General features: G+C 32.7%; 2 protein-coding genes across 2 annotated transcripts; one reads left to right on the top strand and one right to left on the bottom strand.

The window, feature by feature from the left end:
• Nucleotides 1–6213: 6213 nt before the first annotated feature.
• On the bottom strand, nt 6214–12651 carry LOC123907432 (mitochondrial phosphate carrier protein 1, mitochondrial-like). Its single transcript, XM_045957715.1, has 6 exons — nt 12203–12651; nt 11061–11410; nt 10919–10962; nt 10494–10708; nt 10282–10406; nt 6214–6691 (listed from the first exon to the last, which is right to left on the bottom strand). The coding sequence occupies exons 1-6, from the start codon at nt 12338–12340 to the stop codon at nt 6640–6642; spliced, it is 924 nt and encodes a 307-aa protein (XP_045813671.1). The 5' UTR covers nt 12341–12651; the 3' UTR covers nt 6214–6639.
• A 7068-nt stretch (nt 12652–19719) lies between these two features.
• Nucleotides 19720–24480, top strand: LOC123907430 (monosaccharide-sensing protein 2-like). Its single transcript, XM_045957714.1, has 5 exons — nt 19720–20134; nt 20676–21242; nt 21691–22580; nt 22739–22926; nt 23736–24480. Exons 1-5 carry the CDS (start codon nt 20056–20058, stop codon nt 24190–24192), a joined length of 2181 nt encoding a protein of 726 aa, XP_045813670.1. The 5' UTR covers nt 19720–20055; the 3' UTR covers nt 24193–24480.
• Nucleotides 24481–24690: the final 210 nt, after the last annotated feature.

Below are 24690 nucleotides of genomic sequence, written 5' to 3'. Positions count from 1 at the left end.
AAGCAGTAACATTTATTCAATCATTCAAGCTAGCACAAAACATATATTCTTTTAACAATTCATATTGTTCAATCATTCAATTATTCAATCATTCAACAATTATTCAATCACACAAACCGAACGGCAGGAAAAAGAAACACTCTAAATCCCTAGATCAAACACATTAACACAATTTTAACAATTCAAATAGCAATTACAAATCAGCCAGTTAAATTAAATCAATCGACAAAGAGTGATTAAAACATACAAGAGAATAAAAAATAAAATCAATGTTACCTAGACGAATCCGATTCTGGAACAAATGTAGCCGATGATGGACAAGTGATTCCGGAAGAGGTGAATGAGCGTTTGAAGGTTGAAGGAAGGGCAAGAAGAAGAGGCAATTGCATAAGAGGAGAAACGGCGACGACAATTGCAGAAGAGAAGAAGCGGCGACGGCGAAGAAGAAGCGACGATGGTAAAGGAAGGATTTGGTTGCCGATGATAAGAATGGAAAGAAGCAGATCGTGTAAAATTTGGTGGCTGAAGCTTGTTGTGATGAAATTTGATGGTAAATTGATGTGTTTACCCAAATAGCCTAAAATATAATTAAAGAAAATTAGTAATCTAAAATATAATTAATTAAAAATAAAAGTATGTCAAAATTACTTTGTGGTAAAATAATATTTATATTTGACTTAGATACATGTGGATGGATTTTATTGGTGCCACATCAGCATAGGGCATATGCCCTCAATTTATGTGAGGGTAGAGAAGTAGTCACCTTATTTTTTATTATAATCTTTATGGTCAATTGTATGACATGGGCAAGTGTGATAAGTTTTGCAATATACATAAATTTATTTTTATCATTGAATGATTTGAATTGATAAGTTTCACCTTTAATCAAATATAATATGAATCATGATAAAATTTATTGATTTAATGGTGAAAAATACTCTTATCCATGGTGCAAGACTAACTTATCTGTGCATATTAAACAAACTTATAATTATGTGTCAAAAAAACAAACTTATAATTATATACAAATTTTGTTTTTATCTTTTATAAATGGTGCTTATATTTAGAGACAAGGAGAACATATTTTTTATTTGACTTAATTATAGTTTTAACTTTTTTTTTCACTCACCTAAAGAACCAATTCTCATATTTTAAAATCACTCAATTTTGTTTCCCTTTCGAATTTTCGGACTTAAAAATATTGATGTGACATATTTTAAATTATCACGACTTAATAGTATATCATCATCCAAGTCAATTAATCATTTATATCTCACTAATTAAATTACAAAAATAAATAATTCAAGTATATTGATCATTATTCACCACCAGGTCATATGACACGTCATCTATATGTTTCATAACTAACTTTGAGTCCAAAGATCTATAAAAGTAATCGAAATTGAGATATTCTTAAACATGGAGACTAATTTTATGAGTTAGTTAAAATAGAGAATCAATACTGCGGTGAAGATGAGTCGAAGTCACTCTAGACAATCTACATTCTAACAAAATAGTCTTTCAAAATCACGATGAACCACAATGATTTTAACAAATAATACTATACTACTTAATAAAAGTGAGTGGATGTTATTAGTTAAGTTTTCTTTAATATTGGATCAAATTTTCTTTAATCAATTTGATTTTGGTATTAGTGATAATTGTATCCCTCATTCCTATTATTAGTTATCATATTCAATGGTCTCAAATGGAGTGTACTGATAAACTTGGCACCTCTTTAAGCTCTCAATTAATTGGAGATGACCTTAGTAACAATTTCTTAAACATTTTTCACACTTTTAAAATTAGTAAACTTATGAAAATAATTAGGAAAAATGTCAATTTATTTGAAAAATAGAGTAATCACATGTTTCACATCACAATGAGTCAAGGATTAGTCTATTTGCCAAAATTGACTGCAACCCCAAACTTTTAGAATGAACTAGTTAGGCAAATTATTTTCAATTTTCTCAAATTTGACCAACGTTTGAAAGTTGGTTGGTCTAACATCACACGTCATTAATAAATAATAATAATTGGAAAATAATTCTTTTTGACAGCAATTGGAAAATAATTCTTGGACGTTAAAATTTTAATACGGCATACGATTTTTTAACATATTCTGAAAATGTGTATACATTGCAAAATCAATTATAGAGATAGAGACAGTCATATGTACAAAAAGAAAAAGAGACGGTCACATATTAACATAAAGACAGTTTTAATTAACATTCATGCTGGATTCGTACCAGAGTGATTGATATGTATTTTTTTATTTATTTCACCATTAGTTTAATATGATTTCGTGGTCAGAAATAGCATTTTGCAGCCCCTCATAATCGTTGTTGCGGGAAATCGAACTGTAATATTGTATCTTAGATATGTTAAAATAACACAATAATTACCAATAAATTGATGATTACAGTTCAATCATATTTTACACATTGAACCTTATATTTTTCAAATTTTACAAATTGATCCCTAAATAAATTTTTAATTGTAAATTGGTACCTATAATTTTTTTTAAAAAATTGCAAATTAACACCTATAATAGTTTTTGCAAAGTAACCCACTTGAGGTTGGTCCAGTGGTGTTGGTTTGGGTACTTGGAGTATGCTCCTCTCAAGGTCTCAGGTTCGATTCCCTCTGGTGTCAATTTCGGTGGGCTATACAGAGTAAAAAAACGCTGACTTTAAATGGGGCCCACGCAAATGGGCGGTGAGATTGGTTCACTTGAATTAGTCAATCCTGAGGCCAGATACCAAGTTTTAAAAAAATAGTTTTTGCAAAGTTTAACTAGTACTCACTGCTTGTAATATTTTTTTTTGTCTCAAATCCTCCAATTTTTAAGAAAAAAACTTTGATAATTTAAAATTCAGTCATAAGGCAAATAAAATTTCACAAAAATTATTTCTTTCAAAAAACTTAAACTCAAAATTTTCCGCCTAATTCATTTAATAAAAAAAAAACTTAATCATTTAAATTCAATGATGAAAGCAAAACAACAATCAATTTTTGAGTTTGTGAAAAGGGTCCACAAAATCATCCAATAGAAGAGATAAAGAAGAAAGTATTGTGTATATACTAAAAATTCTGAAAACAGCTTTTTCCTAAACGCTGGCAGCTTGATGGTGTGGGGGATGGCGGCCAGGCCACTAATTCCTTCCTTCAAACAAAATATAATAAATAAATGTCAAAAACATACATACATGTGGTATATGCCAAAACAAAACCAATAGTAGATTAATTAAGCTAGCTCGTGGTTCTTATTCACTTAATTGTCCTATTTTTTTAGATTTTGAAAACATTACCATGTGATGGCATATCATAATTTTAGACACCTAGGTTGTGCATTCAAACATGTTTAATCGTGTAGGATAGTGAGTGAATTGAAGGAGCATGTAAATCAAGGATCATACATGTATGTTAAATAACTTTTAACTTATAAATTTCGTATGTAATTTAATCGCCGTGAAATGCAACATACTACTTATTTAGGATTAACATAAAATTATAGTATAATTGACAAGAGAAATAATTTTTAAGAAACTAGTATTAAAAAAATAACAAAGAGAGTACTAAGATTTAATTAATCAATCAAAGTAGGGCATGGTGCATGCAGAGCCTGAGGCTGCAGGCACAAAGTCCTTCTTCTTCTTCTAACAATTCTTTAATCATTGGTCATTTCAATGAGTTTAATGAATCAATTGTTCATTACGTGACAATCCAATCCCCACCCAACTGAGTCACACATTACACAATGTGCTGTGCTGGTGTGGTGGAACCAATAAATAACTAAGTAAACTTTTTTATATTAAGGATAGTTGTTGGAAAGGTTCAAGCTAATGTGGCATATCTTCAAAAGAAGATACTTTATGAAAGGTGGATTCAAAGCACTCAGTCATGATGCAGTCAGGCTGCTGCCCTGAACTGTTTGATGAAAATCGAATGGCTCAGATCTTAATGCAGTTTTAGTTTTATAAAATATAAATATTTTAACTTTAACTTTGAACCGTCCGATTACAAATCAGATGGCTGTGATCTACCGACTGCATACAATCACAGTCATTGACTGCACCTAATCCATATCCTTATAACTAGGAAACATTAAGATCTAAAAGTTTGAGAATAGTTGGATAAGGTTAGAGTTAGTTGAAAAATTTGGCTTGTGTTGATTATTAAATAATTAGTTAAGTTACAGTTGGATTCTCGTGTGCCCCTTTAAGATATGGCATCCTAGTTGGTTGCCAGGAGAGCATATGTGTGCACAACTGTTATCAACACTTTGTTCTGTCATTGGATTATATTCTAGGTGGCTTTTAAGGTGCACAAGTGTCCAAAATGATTTTACGCGGGGCGACGTTGAAAATTGTTTGAAACTCTAATAATATTGAAGTGGTGTACTATAAGTTGAAGTCGCCGATAATATTACTTGTGTTTACGACTGACATATGACCTGATCAGTGTTGACAAACGTCGATTTGAATCATTTGATAGAAAATAAGGAAAACAAATATTAGCGGCTCGAATTGAAATAGTCATTTGAATATTTTGTAGCATTCAAGGACATAGAGTTTGCTTGTTTTAGTTTTTATCATTTGGGTAAAAATTCAAGTTTTTTTTTTCACCACCAGTATCCGGTTCATTGGATCGTAGTTGTGGAGGATCGAACTATGATTCTTCTTACTAAGTTCAGCGCTAATCACCACTAGATCATGATCGGTAAAATTCAAGAATTTAACTTAGTAACAAAGTGGGAAAAAAATCAATGTTATTAAAAGCACACGTTAAGTCGTTAAATCACTTAAAATACAACTATACAAATTTTTGTCAGAAACTCTTGTTAACTTTTAGAGCTCTACAAAAAAAATTTGTTGTTATTTGAATTATCCTTTCTTTTGTCATCAATGTCATGAGACCTAAGACCTAAATTCATGTAGTCTTTGATTGGAAAACCGAAAAAGCATGCAATCTTGTAGGCTAGTACGATAAAATAAAATAAATGCCAAGCTTGTATTGTGTCAGAAAAGTCCCACATAACATAACTTAGATTTAAGTTTAAAGATATTACCTTAAGTAGTGATTTTTAGGGCTTAAACAATGTTTATAAACGGAACAATCCTTATCTTACAAACGATTTATATAAAATTGAGTTAGACTTTAAGTCATTTAATTTTATATATAAGTTTCAAACACCAATATTTTTTACACTTGTATAAAATTAAAGAAATCGTCATCTATTATAAGCCGATTTTGTAAAGATTTATTAAAATTCAAACCCAAGTTTTTAGACCAAGGATTTGATAGCCATATAATTTTTGTGCTACTTACCTCTCACCATTCAGGTATATGTCATTATCATGAGGGTTAAGAGGGAGATTAGTTGGGACCATGACCCTACCTTATGGCAACATTTGTCATGACATGATCATGAATTAGGAGTTAAAAATGACAGTAGATTAGAGGGACCAACTCCTAGTGTTCCAAAAAAATAGCAATTGATAATGACACAATACATGTCACATAACCAATAGTGAAACTTGCACCTTCAATAACAAACCATATCACGCTGAGCTTTTAAAGACATTTGATGAATGGTGACAACACAATGTGTCCCCCCTATTCAAAGGAAAACAATTTTCTGCTCACAGTTACAGCTCTGAACCGTCAAATCTGATAAACAGCCTAGAATATTTGACTGTGTGGGTGATCTCGACCGTTTGATCTCAAATGAACAATCCAAATTTATTACTGCGTAAAACGTGAATATTGGCCAGTAGACAATCCTGGTTCTATTCAAATCTACCTTCTCATTTATAAGCTCGTGAGTTATGAGCTTGCTGTTACCTATACTATACGTTCAATAATGGTGTTTTCTATGTTTCATTTGCTTAATGTTGATATTGACAAAACAAATGTAACTGGTCCTCAAATCAATTCCACATTAAAATGAAGAAAAAATGTTGCTAAGATGATGCTTATGTCTACACTACCTATTGAATGGTGTGATGTTCCTAAATAATATCAAAACATTATTTATTATCTAAGTTCAGCTAAAATTTGAATTCAAGTTCTCCTAAACAATTTGTTTTTAATCGAAATAACAAAAAACAGACATAAGTTACTGTTAAATGTTAATGAGTAGATAATTGAAATATGAGGATTACAAGAATTCAAGATAAGATAAAATTTAGTGGAGCACACCAAGAAGCATGGGCAAAACAAAAAATGGTAACTTGACAGCACAAGCATTGCTAATAAATCTTTAATTATTTTGTTCTTTCTGTAACATAGTAGGCTACTTCTAGTAGATGTACGAATATGAATGGTCTCATTTGCAACTGTGAAGATTAATCTATCGAATTAGATAGGATGACATGAGTAGCAAAACTCTCTAAAGTTTGACTTTGTCGTTGTTGCATTCCCTAGAATCAGACCACTAATTATGTTCGAAGAGACTTGTACCATCTCATCCAGATGGTACCATATTCTAAAAAACTTATAAAAAGCTATAATGGCTAATTTAATAACAAAACAAAACTTTATGCAAACCATTCCCATGTATACATACAATATAATGACCTGCAATCATACGCAGTCCGCAAAAAATAGTGACTGCAGAATTCAATTTCTCTGAATCTAGCCTTTCCTATCTTCTTTCAAGTCAGGTGTAACTTCACCACTAGTTGGCCTGCAAGGTTTCAAAATAAATCAAATAAGAAAATAGCCTATAAGTTTAGGTTTAGTTTAAATTTAGCACATCATTTTCTATGGCAACAAAATGCTTAGATTTCATTAATTTTACAGTTGATTCTGAGGTTACCAAATCAAATATAAAACTATTTCAAGACAGCATAAAACTAGAGAGCAGATCCTCTCCATTGCAATTTATGTGCAGTTTAATCACAACCATTGATTTTGTATTACTTTGTCTGGTCAACCTAATTGAAAGACAGTTGAATGGCCAGGATGTACACCGGACACTCTCCGGTGAACACTATACTGGAGAGGATCCGGCCTCATAAAACTAAGATATACTCCCTCCGCTCCACATAATGCATAGCACAAGACACATGTGCAAGCCATGTTACTCCATTTTCAGCATTTTTGTTTGTTAACATAATTTAAAGGGATATAATGTAATATTCATCACTAAGCAACTCTAAAATATCAATCTGAAAAGCTAAAATTAAAGTTTTTTGGCTTGCTAGTTGCTATACAGATCAGGTCAAGTCAACACTCTCATTCACTCCTTACATTGTAATAAAGGCAGGTCAAAGGTCCTATTAAAGTTAAGGATCATAGCCTGTAGTTATAAAACTCGGTATTTCTCATTGTTAGAAAAGTAAATCCAAGGTGGAGGCTAGTATCATATTTTGTATTCTTCACCATTTAAGAGGGTGCTTCATGACCTGCCGTGCTAATTTCATTACAGTTCACTCAGTCCCCCAAACCAAATAACGCTATCTCTTATTGACGTTATTTTTTATTATGTTTTGCATTAAGTTTTAGACATTTAGTTACTGGATTCAAAAGACAAAGTTCACTTCTTTCTGAAACCAAGCCTAGTGCAAATCACTCCATCATTCTTTAGAAAATAGCATGTCTTTGTGATGAAGTCATGAACCAAAGAGATAGAACACAATTAATATAAGTGATACAAATACAGTAAACCATGCATGCAAATCATACATTAATTTTTACATGGTTCCTGATACAGTAACATTTTCCACGTTGACAGTTAACAATACTAATCCTAGACCCCAAATCCTAATTAAGTAAGGAAACAAATTGTGATATTCTAGGATAATATCAAGATATTTTAAGACATTTTCATATATTTCAACAATACCCCTTAAGTTTACTTGGTTTTAAGCTTGTTACAAATGTGATCTTTGTATGTGAAAAATAACCAAATAGTATAATTTGATTTTGAAAATTAGTAGGGCCTAATCAAATATGGAACAAATGTTGAGACCAATTGCAGCTAACACAGATGCAACTAGGTAGGACAACAAAATCGAGGCCAAACTGATGGAGACCAAGGAGGCCAAATAGGCCAAAATGGAACAAAGAATGTAGAAAAAATCTCTTTAGACCCCTCAATATGCTCTAAGGGCCCTCAACATGTTTTTGAAATTTGGGGGCCCTTAGAGCATATTGAGGGGCTTAAAGAGAATTTTTCAAGAATGCAGAAGCACTAAAGGGCTTAGAGGACCCATGACAAGACCTAAGACTGAGGAGGCTAAGGAAAAGCTTTGGATCAAAAAGTAATCTCACTTCAAGCTAATTTTGAAAAGAAGCAAGTCATTTATGGAATAAGAATAATCAAATTAGATTTCGTTGAAATATCTTTTTTTTGTGATGACCTTTTTTTGGCTATATCTTGAGTTCTGGATAACTTATTATAGTGTTATTTGATGAGTAGGAAAGCTAAGAGAATTATCTACAAGCCATCATTTTGAGCCTGAGACCTAATTCCACTTCTATTATGCTGAAAACTGAGCTTGAAGTTGAATACAAAATTAACGAGATTTCTTGTATTTTGGGTTTTCTTTTGTATTCTTTCTTCTTAAACTACTTGTGTTGGACTTGGGTTTTGTCTTAGAGCAACCCTCAATAGTGGTTGGTAGGTGCTACTTTAGCATGGCTAGCCACCACTGCAGAATATCTCTATAAATAGCCCTGCAATCTCCTTGTTTTGGGACTTCATAACGAATTTTCAATTTGCATTAGGCATTCCTTTGTGAGATTGTGAGAGCATAGTTATCCTAGGTGGTTGGATGAACCATTGTTGATTCTTATCAAGAGTATTCTTACTCTTATGATGAATCCTTACCAAACTTATCAATCAAAACGTGTGTGGCGTCTTCTTTCATTTCTATCTGTATCTATCTTTTAACTTTTGTTATTTGTTTCTTATTGTTGTACCATTTTCGCTGTTCTTTCTTTTAAGGCTTCATTTACTTTGTGCGTTTACTTTGTGAAAATAGAAATATTTTCACAAAGTAAACAGGACTTAATATATTTGTGTGTCATTGATAAAAAGGACAGAAGTTTGATCTTTGTTTCCTCATGTAGAAGTTATGCACACTCAAGGGTAAAGGTTTGATCCTAAGGAGCACTTTCTAATACTCATTCTAGAATCTTTATTGATTCAAATTCATAGTGGTGAAGAACCTTAATGTTTCTTCCTACTACATAAGGCAAAATAAACAATGCATAAAAGAAAAAGCAACAAAATGAAACAAAAACATAGTTACTTTGCTTACTTTATTATGGAGTTTTTTGGTAACAACTTTATTATGGAGTTTGAAATTGGAATACTTATGTTAATTGGTGTTTTATTATGGATAAGTGTCATTTACGGGTCTTTTAAAGTTATATTTATTTTCCGTAGACTCGTACGGAGCCTTCACGAGTCTACGGACCCTCACGAGACTGACAACCTTGCTTACATCATTTACTTCCACAGAGGCACAACCCTTATTGCTTAGTTCTTCGTTTCACTATTATTCTCATAGTTAAACAAGAGTCAATTTGAAAAGGATCCTAAAAACTAAATGTCTCCTCCACCAATGGATCACCGATCACAACACAAACCACAACTAAGACAAAATGGTGTCAAAATACCATAGAGACAAAAATTATTATCTTACTCGTAAGATCATGCGATTTTACGATCTTTGGATCTGATGACACGGGATTTGATAGGTTGTGTAGTGCTTATACCAAGGATCATGACATCAGATGACTTTTGGCATGATTACGCACGTGGTACTCGATCAATGATCATCTTTTTTGGCTCGAGTTCTGCAATCTGGTTGCTAGATAACCAATTTTGTGGATGAAAATGGAAACCATAACACGGCCATCTCCGTGTAATTTCCCGCCTCTCACTATCAATTCTAAGCCTACTCTCCCCGCATATCTCCGCATATTTCATAAAAACTTGGCGTTTAGTGAATTTTCCTATTTGGAGTTGTTAAGTTATATGTGTAATGTGTTACTACTTTAGCTTTAGGTTTTTATTTTCTGACTAGAGTTACATATGACCTTACAGGGACTCGTAAAAGTAACAACTTTTTAATTTGTAGAGACTGAATCTAAACAAAAAAACTTACAGGGACTAAAACCAAAAAACACTACAATTGCAGGGACTAAAATCATATTTAAATTTTAAGCCTTAAATCATAACACGTAAATAAAACAGAAGACTACTACGGAGCAAACAATAAAAGAACAAGTTTCACTTAAAAGTTTAGGACGTAATGCACTTACAATCCACCTAAAACTTTGATAGTATCGTAGAAAAACCATTGCAAAGTTATGGAAGGACCAACCAGCAACATTCTAATAGGAAGACTCCTAGTAAATAAATTGGCTAGTCCAATTTTTCTGATAGCCTGCCATAAAATAAGTGAAAACATTTAGTACAACAGCTTCAATCTCGGAAGGAAATATCATAAACTGAAACGAAAAGAAGCAGATACCAGCAGAAGACTATCAGCTTTTTTGTTATAAAGAGACGCTACTATATTGTCAGCAGGATTAGAAACAAAGCTACCAACAGATCCAGCGGTATATCCAGCTAAACATGTCACGCCAAGTTGTTGAGCTTTTGAACATTCCTCCTTTTTTCTTTTGACAACATTACGATATAAAAAATCAACAGAGTGCTCGAACGTTGAGAACATAACCATGGAAACTGTCCAACAAAAAAAGCAGGAAACTTAATATTCAGTACAATGATGAACAGCTGTATGAGTTATATCTCACTATCACCGAAAATACTCGCTCAATCACCGCACTAATCCAAAGGAATAAACTTAATTCTTATAGGAACATAGTTTCAATGTATGTTTACAGCCCTAACTAGTGCAAGATTAAATAGTGTTTCAAGAGATTATGAAATTACATGGAATGTTTCGACCCAAAAGTGGAACAAGTCCACGGTAGAATCTGCAAGCAGTAAATAAAATAGAAGATAAATAATCATAACCATCTCCTAAAAACAGATGCACATCAAGTAGTAAACTAATGTATTGAATTTTATTTACCCTCGTGCGCCTTCTGCTGCATATACCTTCGGAAATCCATCAAACATACCCTTAGCAAAACTAGGTTGTGCTTGAACCCTGACTTTAACGGCTTCAAATGGACATAGAGCTAAATTGGCAAAAACTTCAGCAGATGCACTACTAAGAAAGAACACAAGACTCCTGTGCTGGTCTACCAATACATTAGAGTAAACTCCCTTAAAATATTCGTAGAGACCGAATCTGCACCCTCCTTGAGCACCATAGCCAAAGAACTTGCCTGTCCATCCTTTCCATAGGACAGAAGGCCCTTGTTCCCTCAATAAGGTAGTAAAGCAAGACGAAATACTGTAATATTTAATAGGATGCACCTACATGTAACAACATCACTTCCCCCATTAAATATGACCAAACCAAAACATGATCAATTCTAAACATTTGGGTGAAAAATCATTCTTATAAAGGGTAGCCAAAAATACTCATTTTTCCATATTTTGTTGGGTCTTAAACCCTCCAAAATTCCTAGGGGAAAAGACCCCTGATAATCCGAAGTTCGGAAGAGGGGTAAGTAAAGTCTGACCAATGATTGTTCCAGCCAAGGTTCAAACTCGGGAACTCCCAATCTTTCCACAGTTTTTTTTTTTCTTTTTTTCATTAGTGTGAAAAACCATTCTCAAACTCAAAAATAAAGGGTAGCCCCCAAAATTCTGTTTTTCCATCCCACATATATTTTGGTACTAAACATTAGGGTGCAAAATCATTCTCATACATAAAAGGGTAGCCAAAAATATTCAATTTTCCCCCTTTTTTGTCAATTAGTGTGAAAAACCATTTAAGGGTATCTCATGAAAATCTGTTTTTCCACATATATTGTAACTAAACAATAGGGTGGTGCAAAATCATTCTCATAAATAAAACGGCAGCCAAAAATATTCAATGTTTCCCCCTTTTTTTTTTTGTCCATTAGTGTGAAAAATCACTCTCAAACATTTAGGGCAGCCCAAAAAATTTGTCCAACACAATTGTTACTAAACATTAGAGTACAAAATCATACTAAAACACAAAAGGGTATCTAAAAAATTCAATTTTTCCACTAACCCTTTTCTAAGACCTAATCAAACAAACTAAAAAACAGTTTATCAACCATGAAATTGAAATGCAACCTGCATGTTAACTTTCAAAACGTCAAGAGGAGTTGTAGCAAGATGAGTGGTACCAGCACTAAGCATTCCTCCAATGGTACAAAGGGCATAATACCTAGGCGTTAATTCCTCAGAGGTTCTTCCTTCCATGGCAGCCATGATCCTGTTTTTTGTTTCTTTCTTCAGTCACGTTCCAGTTAACTCCATTGATTCTTCATTCACTGAACTTTCACGTGTTATTAGATTGTGAAAAGAAAAGGATGAATTTTGATGCTTTGTGCTTTTTCTTTTTTTTTCTTTTTTTTCTAGAAAGAGAAAGAAAGGAACAAAATAAGAGGTTGTAAGAGTGACACAAAACACATGAAAATACAACACAACTTTGTTTTGAATTGAATCTGATTCTTTCTTTCTACCAAATGTTGTTAACATCAAAAGTCAAAGAATGCCCCCATAATGTTGGAACTTCTTCGGCCGTTCGAAAAGTTAGTCGAGTTTAGTATTTTGCCCCAAAATATACGAAAATAAATAAATAAAGTATTACTACATTAATTTGGAGAATCCAAAAAAAAATGTAGAGGTTTAGTTTTGTCATCTAATGATTCTCGCGTCCGTCCTACGAAATTATCAAAATATTTTTGTCTGTTATTTAAGTAACGGACACCCGAACATTATTTTTTTAAAAAAAGTTTCATTTATATAACGTCCGCTACTTAAGTAGTGGAAAAATAAAATGAGAAAGACATAGGACACGCGAGTAATTGGTAGGGTTACAAAAATAATTCTCAAAAATGCATTGGAAGAGGTATTTTGAAGAGCTAGCCCATTAGGTTTTGGGTTGATCCACTATTAACATTATTATATGTGATTTTTTTAAAAATAATACTCCGTATTAATAAAAACATAAAATTATCATTTAATTAAAAAATTATTAATAAAAATATATTTAAATAAGTAAACTTATAATAAGGGAGATATAATTAGCTAAAACTTAAAAAATAATAATAATAATAATAATAAGTGTATAAATTATTAATTTGATTCAATTTTTTACAAAAATATACTTATGTTATTGTAAAAATTATTTATAGTTGCATTCATTCATATCTCAATAAATTGATAATTGTGAGAAACTTCGATTTTATTGGAGCTGCTACACCTTATTTAATTTTGTCTCAGTTTTTTTTTTTGGACTTTGGCGCTCTTTTAATAAAAAAAAATAGATATCAAAGCGCCATAAAAAAAATGAATAAGCAAAAAATTAGAAATGAAAATGGATCAGACTACTCTGTTAATTAACCTACATTGATGCATGAGCTGTGACAACATCCATCGTTCATGAAAGGCTTGTTCCATGCATTTATAAATAAATAAATAAATAAATAAATAAATAAATAAGAGGCATGCTGTTCATGTATAGATGGGTGTGTGTTTTTCATGTTCTTGTAGTTTTGGGCCTGTAGATTGTTTTTCTTCTGAATTTTTTTTGTTAGGACAACAAGTGGGCCTAGTTTTGTATATATAGCCTGATTTCGGAAATTTTTTGTTGGATATTTCGCTTTCCACCCGACATTTTCTTTTATACCCCCAGTTTTCCATTTTTGCATATTTCGGAACGCATTTCCCAAATTTTGTTGCATCGGGAAAAAAACTTTGGAATGTATTTTCCAAATTTTAATGAAAAACTTCGAAAAACGTGTTTCAAAATTTTTATAAAAATTAGATTATATAGCTCTCATGATATGCACATTGTTGACATATTCGAGTTTCTGTTAGAAAATTCTTTGGGTGACTGTTGCTTTCGCTAAATGGCATATCATATGTTTATTTATGAGTTAACGTTTTTTTTTTTCTATAAACCAACTAAAATGGCTAATTTGGCTGATGGATCAACACGAAACATAAAATAGTTATCTAACCAAAATAAAACCACAAAACAAGTTAAGGGACCATGGTACCCTTAACATTGATTATTTTCTTTTCAATAATTAGGCATTTGTAACTGATTTGTGTTTGAATAGGTTGTCACTAATTTGCGAGTTGCAGTTACGAGTATCAAATCCAGTTCTAAACCAATTCATAAACATAGAGCATCAATTTACTATTTCTTAAATTTAAATGGACTGATTTGGTTATTTTATCAATTAGGCTGAACTTGTAAAATAGGATATGATGGTTTGGTTAGGGTTTTCCTTTTTCACACCCTACTGTTCAACTGTTGTTTTTTTTTTTTACCTTAAATCATTTGAGCCGATCTAAATGGGTGACAAATGCTTTTAAAGAGTTTTAACACAAATGTATGTCCAAACATACACACCAAAGCCAAAAATCAAACCTAAAATTTTAATTAAACTAGATGAGAGTTGCGTAATCTCATCTAAGCCGCGTCAACTCAACTCGCATCATAGTATGGAAATTGAGCGAAAGGGACAAAGGGAGAGTCTAGAAAATTGGGGAAGAAATTGTGGGTAAGCTTTATCATTTTTTTGTGAATAAGCTTTGTCCTTTACTTAATACCGGCCGGTGCCTAGTTGAACAAGAAAGCCAATAAAATAAAATAAAAACATAATGCCAAACGTGCAAATCATGTAAAAGCCAATTTTGTTATTTGATTAAGAAAAAACAAATCATGATTGAATAAGAAAAATAAAACTAAGTGAACATCAGTACTCAATTAAGAAAAATTCCTATCACTTTCCCAAATCTTTGTAATGAAGTGGCTGAGATTGTGAAACACGTGGCCGGATATTATTTATCTTAAATTAAATTAAACAAAGTTCATATTACTTTCCCAAAAAAATTTAATGTGATAGGTTAAAGTGAGGTATATTGTCTTTAGTTGATTCAGTGGTGATTGACGCTGGATTTGATAGAAATGAACACAATTCGATCTATTAGAACTTGATGGCAGAACGGATCCCTGAAACCAGATTAGGTGGTCCAGTGAACCAGACACTGTTGATAAAAACTAAAAATAAAAAATAGTGAGTGATTACATGTAATACGTAGGAAATAGAGTTCTAATCTTTATACATTTATTTATTTTATAAGATGAAATTTTAATTATTAAGGCTATGTTTGGATTGATGGAATGAGATTAAATAAAATGGAAAAAAGATGGAATAGAATAATGTTCCATTGTTGGGATTTGAAAATTATAATTGAATGAAATGGAATAAGATGAAATGAATTTCATCTCATACCACAACTTACCTTCGATTTTGTTCCTCTCCTTTATAAAATATCCAAACAATGTAATGAAATATTTATTTCATTCCGCTCCATTTTATTCCACTCCACTATATTCCACTTCGCTCGATCCCATTATATTCCATCAATTCAAACAGAAGTCTATTTGATACGTGAAAAGAAAAATGGAGTCATTCAAACATTTAAGTCACCATTTTCTTAAATGTCTCCACTATCTTTGAACTCCACTATCTTTCTTTGACCTGTTAGCCTATTTAAATGTCTATTTCATATGAACATATTTAAATAAAGGGTAAATAGGGTTTTACCCCCTGCAAAATAGGCCAGTTTTGCGTTACCCCCCTGTAAATTTTTTTTTTGTGATTACCCCCTGTAAAGTGAAGATTCCATCATTTACCCCCCTCAGTCGACAACATGGATGTTGACTGGACAAAATTGACGTGGGATGCATGTGTGGCTTTTCATTCATTTTTTATTAAAGTTTGTGTGCCACGTAGATAAATAACTTAATATAATTGTTAATAACTTAATTTTTGAAAAAGAAAAAGAAATTAAAAAAAATTGTTAATAGAATTTATTTATAAACATTCTTCTTCTTCTTCTTCTCGGTGTAATCACAAATCAAATCTCACACAATCAACAAAATTTTCTAATCCAAATTTCTCTCAAATTTCACATCTTATTAACAACCCTAAATTATTTCTCTTCTATAACCACAACTATACGATACAAAACTAAGTCAAAGTAACAAAAAATTTAAACTTTCCAAAACTCTTCAATTCTTGGATAAAGGTTTGAGTTATTAATTTAAGTTTAATGAATATTTTCCAGATCTGAAAACAAAAATCAAAGGTGACGATGAAGGTTTCTGTGGGTTTCGGCGAAGGTGACGATGAAGGCTTATGTTGGTTTCGTTCAAGATGACAGGTTTAGATGATTTGGGTTTGAGTGATGAAGATTTGGGTTTGAAGATGATGAATAAGTAAGTGATGAAGATTTAGGTGTTGAGTATATTGGTGTGTTGATTGATTTTCTTTTCCTAGAGAGGGAATAACTTTTGTTGTTTTTGATTTTTTTGGAGAGAAGGATAAAATTATAGCAATATTGAAGAAGATCAACCTTCAACCCCAATTATTATCGTTTTTTTCTTCTTTTTTTTCTTCTTTTTTTTTTAAATTAAAAAAATAATAATTATACATTCATTAATGAATTGACAATAAAAAAATAAATATAAAATAAATTAATTCCACTTGTACGTGCCATGTCATCAATTTTGTCCAATCAGCATCCATGTTATCGACTGAGGGGAGTAAATGATGGAATCTTCATTTTACAGGGGGTAATCACAAAAAAAAAAATTGCAGGGGGGTAACGCAAAACTGACCTATTTTGTAGGGGGTAAAACCCTATTTACCCTTAAATAAATATTTACATTTATTTTTAAATATACTTAATTATGAACTAATAAACCCGTGTTTTTATTTATTTATGTAAACTAGTGTTCCTTTTGATATTTAACATGATATTTTAGTTAATTTAACTATATATGTCATCATATTTCAATTATAATTTATAATAATACATTTATATATGTTAAAAACTAATATAGATTAATAAACTTAAACTACTTAAAAAGTTAATAGATTTATAATTTAATCAAAGTACAAATTTTAATATATAAATAATAATCGTAGTAAAAATATTATTCATATTAACTTAAATAGGCCGATCTCAAAGACTTTTTTAATGGCCTGCAGCTTGACTTTTTTTAACTAAATAGGCTTATAAAAAAGTTTTAGTCTGCTCTATTTAAAGAAATTGGTTGGTCTGAGCCTATGTAGGCTAGGTTATAGGCCCCTGTAGGTCGGTCTGGCCTATTCTCACCTCTATTCGCAATCGAACGTAGGATAATGAGAATCCTCTTTTCCTAAATATCGACTAGTTTATTTTCTTTCCTTCTTCAAGGCTCCCACATGTATTATTTCTCTTATCGAATCTCTCTTTAAATCTTTTTTGTGGGGTGGGGATGGGGAGTCTAGGAAAGTTCATTGGATTCATTGGGATAAGGTGTCTCTGGATAGGAGGTGTGGGGGTCTTGGGGTTAGAAAGGTCAAGGAGTTCAATGTAGCGTTGTTGGATAAGTGGTGTTGGCGGTTAAAAACTAAGAGGGGTGGTTTATGGTGTTAGGTGCTAGCTCATAAATATGGGGAGGTTAGAGGAGAGATTAATTTAGGAGGGAGGAAGGCTTCGACATGGTGGAAAGATATTGGTAGCATCTCAAAAGGGTCTTTTAACGGGATGGATAATTGGTTTGAGAAGCGCTTTGTTTAGAAAATTGGGTAATAGAGAAGATTCCTTGTTTTGGGATGACCCTTGATTGGGTGAAGGTTTTGTTCTCAGAGATCGTTATCCCTGCCTTGCTGGGCTTTCTTCAGAGCCTGGGATTTAAGTGGGAGCTTTGCATCGTAGGGGGTGGGGTGTTGGAGGGGCAGGTTGGAGCTGGAGACGACAATTGTTTGCTTGGGAGGAGGAATTGTTAGAAGAGTGTTGTGCTTTGTTTCATAATTTTTTTTTGCAGAATAATGCTCTTGACAGGTGGTTATGGAGAACTGCAAACATTGAGTCTTTTTCGGTCAAGGAAGCTTATTTGTTTTTGACGAGCAGAGTGGAAGAGGGCGCTATCGAGGAGGAACATGCTGATTTTATTTGGATCAAAAATGTCCCTTTGAAAGTTTCAGTCTTTGCTTAGCGTTTTTGTGCGGATCGACTACCAACGAATGACAATTTAATAAGGGGAGAAATTATGAATGTTGGCTCTCAATTTTGCAGTCTTGATTGTGGATGTGTTGACTCTTTATCACATATATTTTTTGTTTGTGAGGGCTCTCATAGGGTGTGGTGTGGTGTGCGGAACTGGTTGGGTATTCAAGATGCTCTTCCCAATAATTCTCTTTCTCATGCTCGTATTTTTAGTGGTCTTCAGTTGCGTTTTTTGAAGATCAAAGATAGTTTTAAAGCCATTTGGTTAACGACAATTTAGATGCTTTGGAAAGCTAGAAATGATCGAGTTTTTAATCATAAGATTTTTTATGCTGATTTTGTGGTTCATAATATTAAATTACAGGTGTGGTGGTGGTTTAAAACACGTTTCAAGTTTTTTTATTGTTCTTTTTCCATGTGGGATACGAACCCCTTAATTTGTTTAGGGGCACCATGATGTGCTTTTTTAAGGCAGCGACTCTTTTCTTGTTTGAGTGCTCTCGTTGCAATTAAACTTTTGTATAACCTCTTCATTGTGCACACCTTGTGCTAATGAGGAGTATCTTTTATTTTAATATTGTGACTGTTTGATTGATTAAAAAAAAAAAAAAAGAGAACAAACCATATAAATATATTTACATTCGATACATACAACTAACTTGTAACAAACTTTTATTTAACATTGGATATGATTTGTTTTAATTGGTTGATGGATAAATACTAAAAAAATTAAGAAGGGGTAGTTAAGAAAAAACCAATTATTTATACTATAATTTCAACTATTGATGATATTTTTATTTATTTTTATAATAAAAAAACAAGAGTTTTATCCTACTCCATATAGGAGTACTAGTAAAATCTATCAATTAAAAATGCTACTGTAATTTATTTTATTTTTTTGACTGAATTTATTTATTTTTATTTTTATTTAAAATTCTAGCAATGAGTAATCACTTCCGTGGGGATATGATTGTGGTGGATGGAGGTGGTGCTTTAAAGTCACGGTAAACGCAGAGACACGTCATTTTCACGTGTTAACTATAAATTTGAAAAAAAAAAAACATAATAAATGTAGGATTTAATTGATATGCACCGACGGTGTAAAATAATTTTACACTGTCAATCAATAACAACCATGTTTTCCGCCACATCACCCCACTCCATCCCACTTTCTTGATATGACATGGCAAAATAATAGTTTTTTATTGGACGATTGTGCAAAACTATTTTACACCGTCGGTGCATATCAATTAAACTCATAAATGTAAGCTGGCATAAATTCTTTTGACTTCACAATTAATTAATAATTTTATTTTTAGTACTCCGTACTTACAAAAAAACAATTAATTAATAATTATTATTCTAAGATGAATTCTTGAGTACATATGTATCGGTACATTTGGTATGGTAAATAATTTTGGTAGTCATAAATAATGTTTGTTAAAAATTTCCTATGTTCTTGACCAAAAAAAATAAAAATTTTATGTTAAACCCTATTCATAGATCTATCAAACTTATCCACATCACTTATCGTAGTATTCAAATAAGAAGTGTATTTACGATAAATAAATAAATAATAATAATAATAATAATTAAAAAAAACAGTTCACTGACAATATAGGACAGCTAAGCCTCATGAGATGCATAGATATTTTTAAAATTTTTTTGGACGAGAAGCCAACAAACATGAAACAAGTCAGCTTATGATACGGATCAATCGATAAAACCATAAACCCCTGATAACAACCAACACTGTTGTTGTCATGTTTCAATTCTTCTATTTATATTTGTAACATATGATAACATTGATACATTATTGGCCCATCAATTTTTAATTTTCAACTTTTTATTGAAATTCAATATATTGGTCCAAAGTTTTCATTTTGAGTTTAGCTGAGAAAAAAAATATGATGGAGGTTGTGCTTATTGCTATTGCTGCTACACTTGGGAATCTACTTATTGGTTGGGATAGTTCAACCATTGCAGGTTTATATTTCTTTAATTTGATCAATTATTAATCCTTAATTTGTCATCTACTTTGTATTATTTTCAGCTTAAAGTTTGTGTTTTTTTGTACTTATTTGAAAATCTCAAGCTTATGTATGCTTCTAGATTCTGGCCAATTATTTAGTACTAGTAGTATATGATTACCCTAATTTTGAAATTGTTTAATCAAAAATAAAAATTAATAAAAAAAGAGAGTAGGATAATGGGCAATTTTGCAAAAAAACAAGTGTTGATCTTGTAATGAGTATGACTCATAGTTACTGATAAGTGGGCAAGGTTGAATCGGTTAATCAAGCATGATAATGTTGTAATCTGGACAGTAATATTTAAATTGTGTATTGTAAACCCTAGTCAATCTTTAGTATAATTCAAAGGAATTGCAACTGCTCTACCGTCGGAGATGTATGCAAAATTGGTTGAATTTCGTTACCAAACATTGTGTGTTCGTTGTTTGCGTTTGTTGTTTCTTTATTCTTTTGAGCTGGTAACTAGAATTGAACAAGCAATTTTTGTCATGCAGGGGGTGTGACCTACATCAAACAAGAATTTGATTTGGAAAAGGATCCAACACTTGAAGGGTTAATTGTGTCGATGTCTTTTATAACTGGAACTGTTGTGACTATATTTTCCGGAACAATATCTGATATGGTTGGAAGACGACCTATGTTGATAACATCGTCTGTGATGTTTATCATTAGTGGTTTGGTAATGTTGTGGGCTCCTAATGTTATTATTATTCTTTTGTCGAGGATAATCAGTGGCGTTGCCATTGCTCTTGCTGTTACTTTTAATCCTCTTTACATATCTGAGATAGCACCACCTGATATAAGAGGACAATTGAACACTCTTACTCAGTTTGCTTGTTCTGGTGGAATGTTTTTAGCTTACATTCTTGTTTTCTCGATGTCCTTGTTGCCGTCGCCTAGTTGGAGAATTATGCTTAGTATTATATCTATTCCTTCTGTTGCTTATTTTTTGCTGGCCGTGTTTTATCTCCCTGAATCTCCTCGGTGGCTTGTTAGCAAAGGTCGAATTCATGAGGCTGAGAAAGTTTTGCAAAGACTTCGCCGCGTCGAAGATGTCTCAGGTTACACTTAATTTGTTGCCTTTGCTTGTTATTATTGTTAGCTTTATATTTTTGCATCATTATTTTTCGACTGATTAGCTCGTGATCTGACTACTGACATGATTTAGGCCATGTTTGGATATACAACTTATTTAAGCACTCAGAGCATAAGCGCTTTATCATATAATTGCTTTTTTATAAGCTATTTCTATAACTAAAGATAAAATAAAGTCAAACTATTTTCATATAAGCTATAAGTTGTTTTCATAACCTATTTTCATAAGATCTTCCAGATAGTCTCACAAGTGTTTATGGCACTTGATAAACTTAAATAAGCTAATATAAGCAAACCCTTATGATAGAATATTATGTCAGTTTGATCCATGTATCCGACTTCACTTACTAGGATAAGGCTTGATTGTTGTTATGTATTTCGACTGATTAGGAGTCAACTGTGTTTGATTTATAGGGGAGTTGGCTTTACTCGCGGAGGGTCTCAGTCCTGGGGGTGAAGACATAGCCATAGAAGAATATGTAGTTGCCCCAGCTAGTGAGATCCTTATAAACCAAGAAGCAGGAAAAGATTATATAAAATTATATGGACCGAATGAGGGAGTTACAATGATTGCTCAACCTGTGAATGGACAAGGTAGCATGCTATCGCGCAGTATGTTGTCTCAGCATGGAAGCTATCCATCACGCAGTATGTTGTCTCAGCAGGGAAGCTTTGCATCTCAGGCAGCTGCTAGTCTCAAGGATCCTATTGTCAACTTATTTGGAAGTTTGCACGAGAGTACTCTCATCGACAACGGTGGTTCACGCAGCATGCTTATTAACAAATCTAATAGTATCTTTAGCATGGGAGATCCAGAGGCTAGTCCCTTCGGTACAAGCGACAACCTGCGTGCTCCGCTGATGTCATTTCAAGGTGGTGCTGATAGGGGTTTTGGATCTAAGGACATGTTAGGTATGACAAGCAATAGCAGTTTGGTTCATGGAAATGATGTCGAAACACCGAGAAATAGAGACATCGGTGGAGGTTGGCAATTGGTATACAAGTCAACTGATGATGCCATGGGTGGGAAAAGAGAAGTCCAAAGGGTATATTTGCATGCAGATCCTTCTGCTGCTGCAGTGTCTCAGTCTCCGCACGTTTCGTTTGTTTCAACTTCTGGCTATGACTTAGACGGCGGTGAAGCTTTTCAGGCCGCTGGTATTGTCAGCCGGTCAGTTCTTGGAACTAGTGATGCATTGACTATTCCAGAAGCCGCTGTGAAAGGTCCAAAATGGAAAGCTCTTCTAGAACCCGGAGTCAAGCGTGCTTTAATTGTCGGAATAGGACTTCAAATTCTTCAACAGGTACAATTAGTCTGCATTGTGTTATTATTCATTAATTACATTACATCACTCAAGTAGATTGTATCATACTATAATTGATATTCCATCCAAAAAAAAGAGATTATACACCAACTTATTTTCTATCTGATTCTGAAAATATATAATAATACACATTGCAGGCTGCTGGCATAAATGGATTCCTATATTATGCTCCTCAGATTCTGGAGCAGGCTGGAGTAGGGGACCTTTTATCAAATTTAGGCCTCAGTTCATTATCTGCTTCTTTTCTTGTTACTATCATTACAACTTTCTGTATGCTTCCTTGTATAGCTATTGCCATAAGGCTCATGGATGTTGCTGGCAGAAGGTATGTTTCAACTATGACTCACCTTGATATGTTCGTTTATCTTGTTTCTATTTCATGGATGGATGAAGCTACCCTAGATTGTTCAATTTGTATGTTCACATTGGTTTCATTATTTTTATTTTTCTTTTCATTGTCATAATATCTTTTGGCATTTGATGCAATATATTTTATAAACAAACTGAACTGAACCATTGCAACAGTTCGGTAAAATTGAACCAAATTGTTAATGGTTCGTCCAGAACTGAATCAGTCGAAAGGTTCGGTGCATTGGTTGTGTTTCTGAACCAAATTGGAACTACTTTTACAGCATACAGAACTGCACCTTTTCGATCTCAACTGATTCTTTGTGAACTGAACTATATCAATTTTTTTTTTGTCAAGGAGCCTAGTGGCTAGAATTCCACCTTTAAGGTGAATATATCAAATTGTTATTATTAACTGATATTAGGACTGTTAAATTAAAACCAAAATTCAAACACTAGGACTGTTAGAAAAACAAAACAAAAAAATGAACCCTACTGTACTAAAAAGAACCGAATTGTGACGGATAGTTCATGAACTGAACTGGTTCATTTCAGTTCGTGAACTGTCCGTCACAATTCGTTCTTTTTGGTGCATCCCGGTTCAATTTAACTGTTTGATCCAGTTTTATTTACAGTCTTACCTATTAGTGCAAGCTTTGCTTTTTCCTTGTAAAAATCTCACGTGTGCACCTCTATCTGGAACATGCTAATCTATCTCATAAAACAAAAAATCGGCATAAAACGCAACATTCATGACAAATGACATTGTTTATTTTCTTATGACAGGTCAATCATGCTGTACACAATACCCATTTTGATAGTGTGTCTCCTATTACTAGTACTGAAACAGTTTTTCCAACTCAGCGCTATCCTAGATGCGGCAATTTCAGCTATCAGTGTCATTGTCTACGAAAGCGTTTTCTGTATGGGTCTCGGTGTTATTCCAAACATCATATGTGCAGAAATCTTCCCAACTAGTGTCCGTGGAATCTGCATTTCGCTTACTTCCCTTACATATTGGGTTTGTACATTGGCCGTCACTTTGACATTCCCGTATTTGCTCCAACTTCTCGGTCTTAGTGGCGTCTTCTCTTTATTTGTTGGTGGTTGCATCATTTCATGGATATTTGTCTACTTGAAAGTTCCCGAAACAAAGGGCATGCCTTTGGAAGTTATTATTGAGTTTTTTGCTATTGGTGCAAAGCCGGGTACTGATCCTTCAGAAATTGGTATCAAAGACTAATTTCTTAATGATATGAATATGATGATGATGATGATCATCATCATCATCAGAAGAAGCATTAATCATTGATAAATTTAGACTTGTAATTCGTTTTGATTCTGCTGAAAGCGAGTTTGAGAGGATTTTGGTGGAAGATTGAAGCTATATATAGTGTTTGAACACATACAAGTAGCTATTTTTTGGGTTTGAGAGGAATTTGGTGGAAGATTGAAGTTGAAGCTATATATAGTGTTGTTGTACACATATAATGTTATTTCTATTCATTCCTTGGCATCTGGTTTTCGATTAGTACTAATTTCGGTAACAAATAGACTTCACTTATATTTATTCCTGTCTTCTGTTTAACTCTTGATTACTATTTCGGAATAACTTATTTACACCTGATTTCAAATGACTTGTTAAAACAATTTGTAAGTACAATTTAATATTGTTTTCTTTGATTATAGAGTTAACTTATAAATGTTTGATTAAGTTGTTTACTCAAACGTGATCTTCATC

The sequence above is a fragment of the Trifolium pratense genome, linkage group LG2 (genome assembly GCF_020283565.1).
Source record: "Trifolium pratense cultivar HEN17-A07 linkage group LG2, ARS_RC_1.1, whole genome shotgun sequence".
In the NCBI taxonomy this organism is placed as follows: Eukaryota; Viridiplantae; Streptophyta; class Magnoliopsida; order Fabales; family Fabaceae; genus Trifolium; species Trifolium pratense.
The sequence above is the reverse complement of the archived record's forward strand: the minus strand, read 5'-3'. Positions and strand labels throughout refer to the sequence as shown.

What these genes read in the sequence shown, in the direction of transcription:
- LOC123907432 (XM_045957715.1), bottom strand. Translation starts at nt 12,340, where the DNA reads ATGGCTGCCATGGAAGGAAGAACCTCTGAGGAATTAACGCCTAGGTAT. An exon ending in GCAGCAGAAGGCGCACGAGG is followed by an intron (nt 10,963 to 11,060) that starts GTAAATAAAATT and finishes TACTGCTTGCAG; the next exon opens with ATTCTACCGTGGACTTGTTC. An exon ending in TTTGGGTCGAAACATTCCAT is followed by an intron (nt 10,709 to 10,918) that starts GTAATTTCATAA and finishes TTTGTTGGACAG; the next exon opens with TTTCCATGGTTATGTTCTCA.
- LOC123907430 (XM_045957714.1), top strand. Translation starts at nt 20,056, where the DNA reads ATGATGGAGGTTGTGCTTATTGCTATTGCTGCTACACTTGGGAATCTA. An exon ending in GGATAGTTCAACCATTGCAG is followed by an intron (nt 20,135 to 20,675) that starts GTTTATATTTCT and finishes TTTGTCATGCAG; the next exon opens with GGGGTGTGACCTACATCAAA. An exon ending in ATGGATGTTGCTGGCAGAAG is followed by an intron (nt 22,927 to 23,735) that starts GTATGTTTCAAC and finishes TTCTTATGACAG; the next exon opens with GTCAATCATGCTGTACACAA.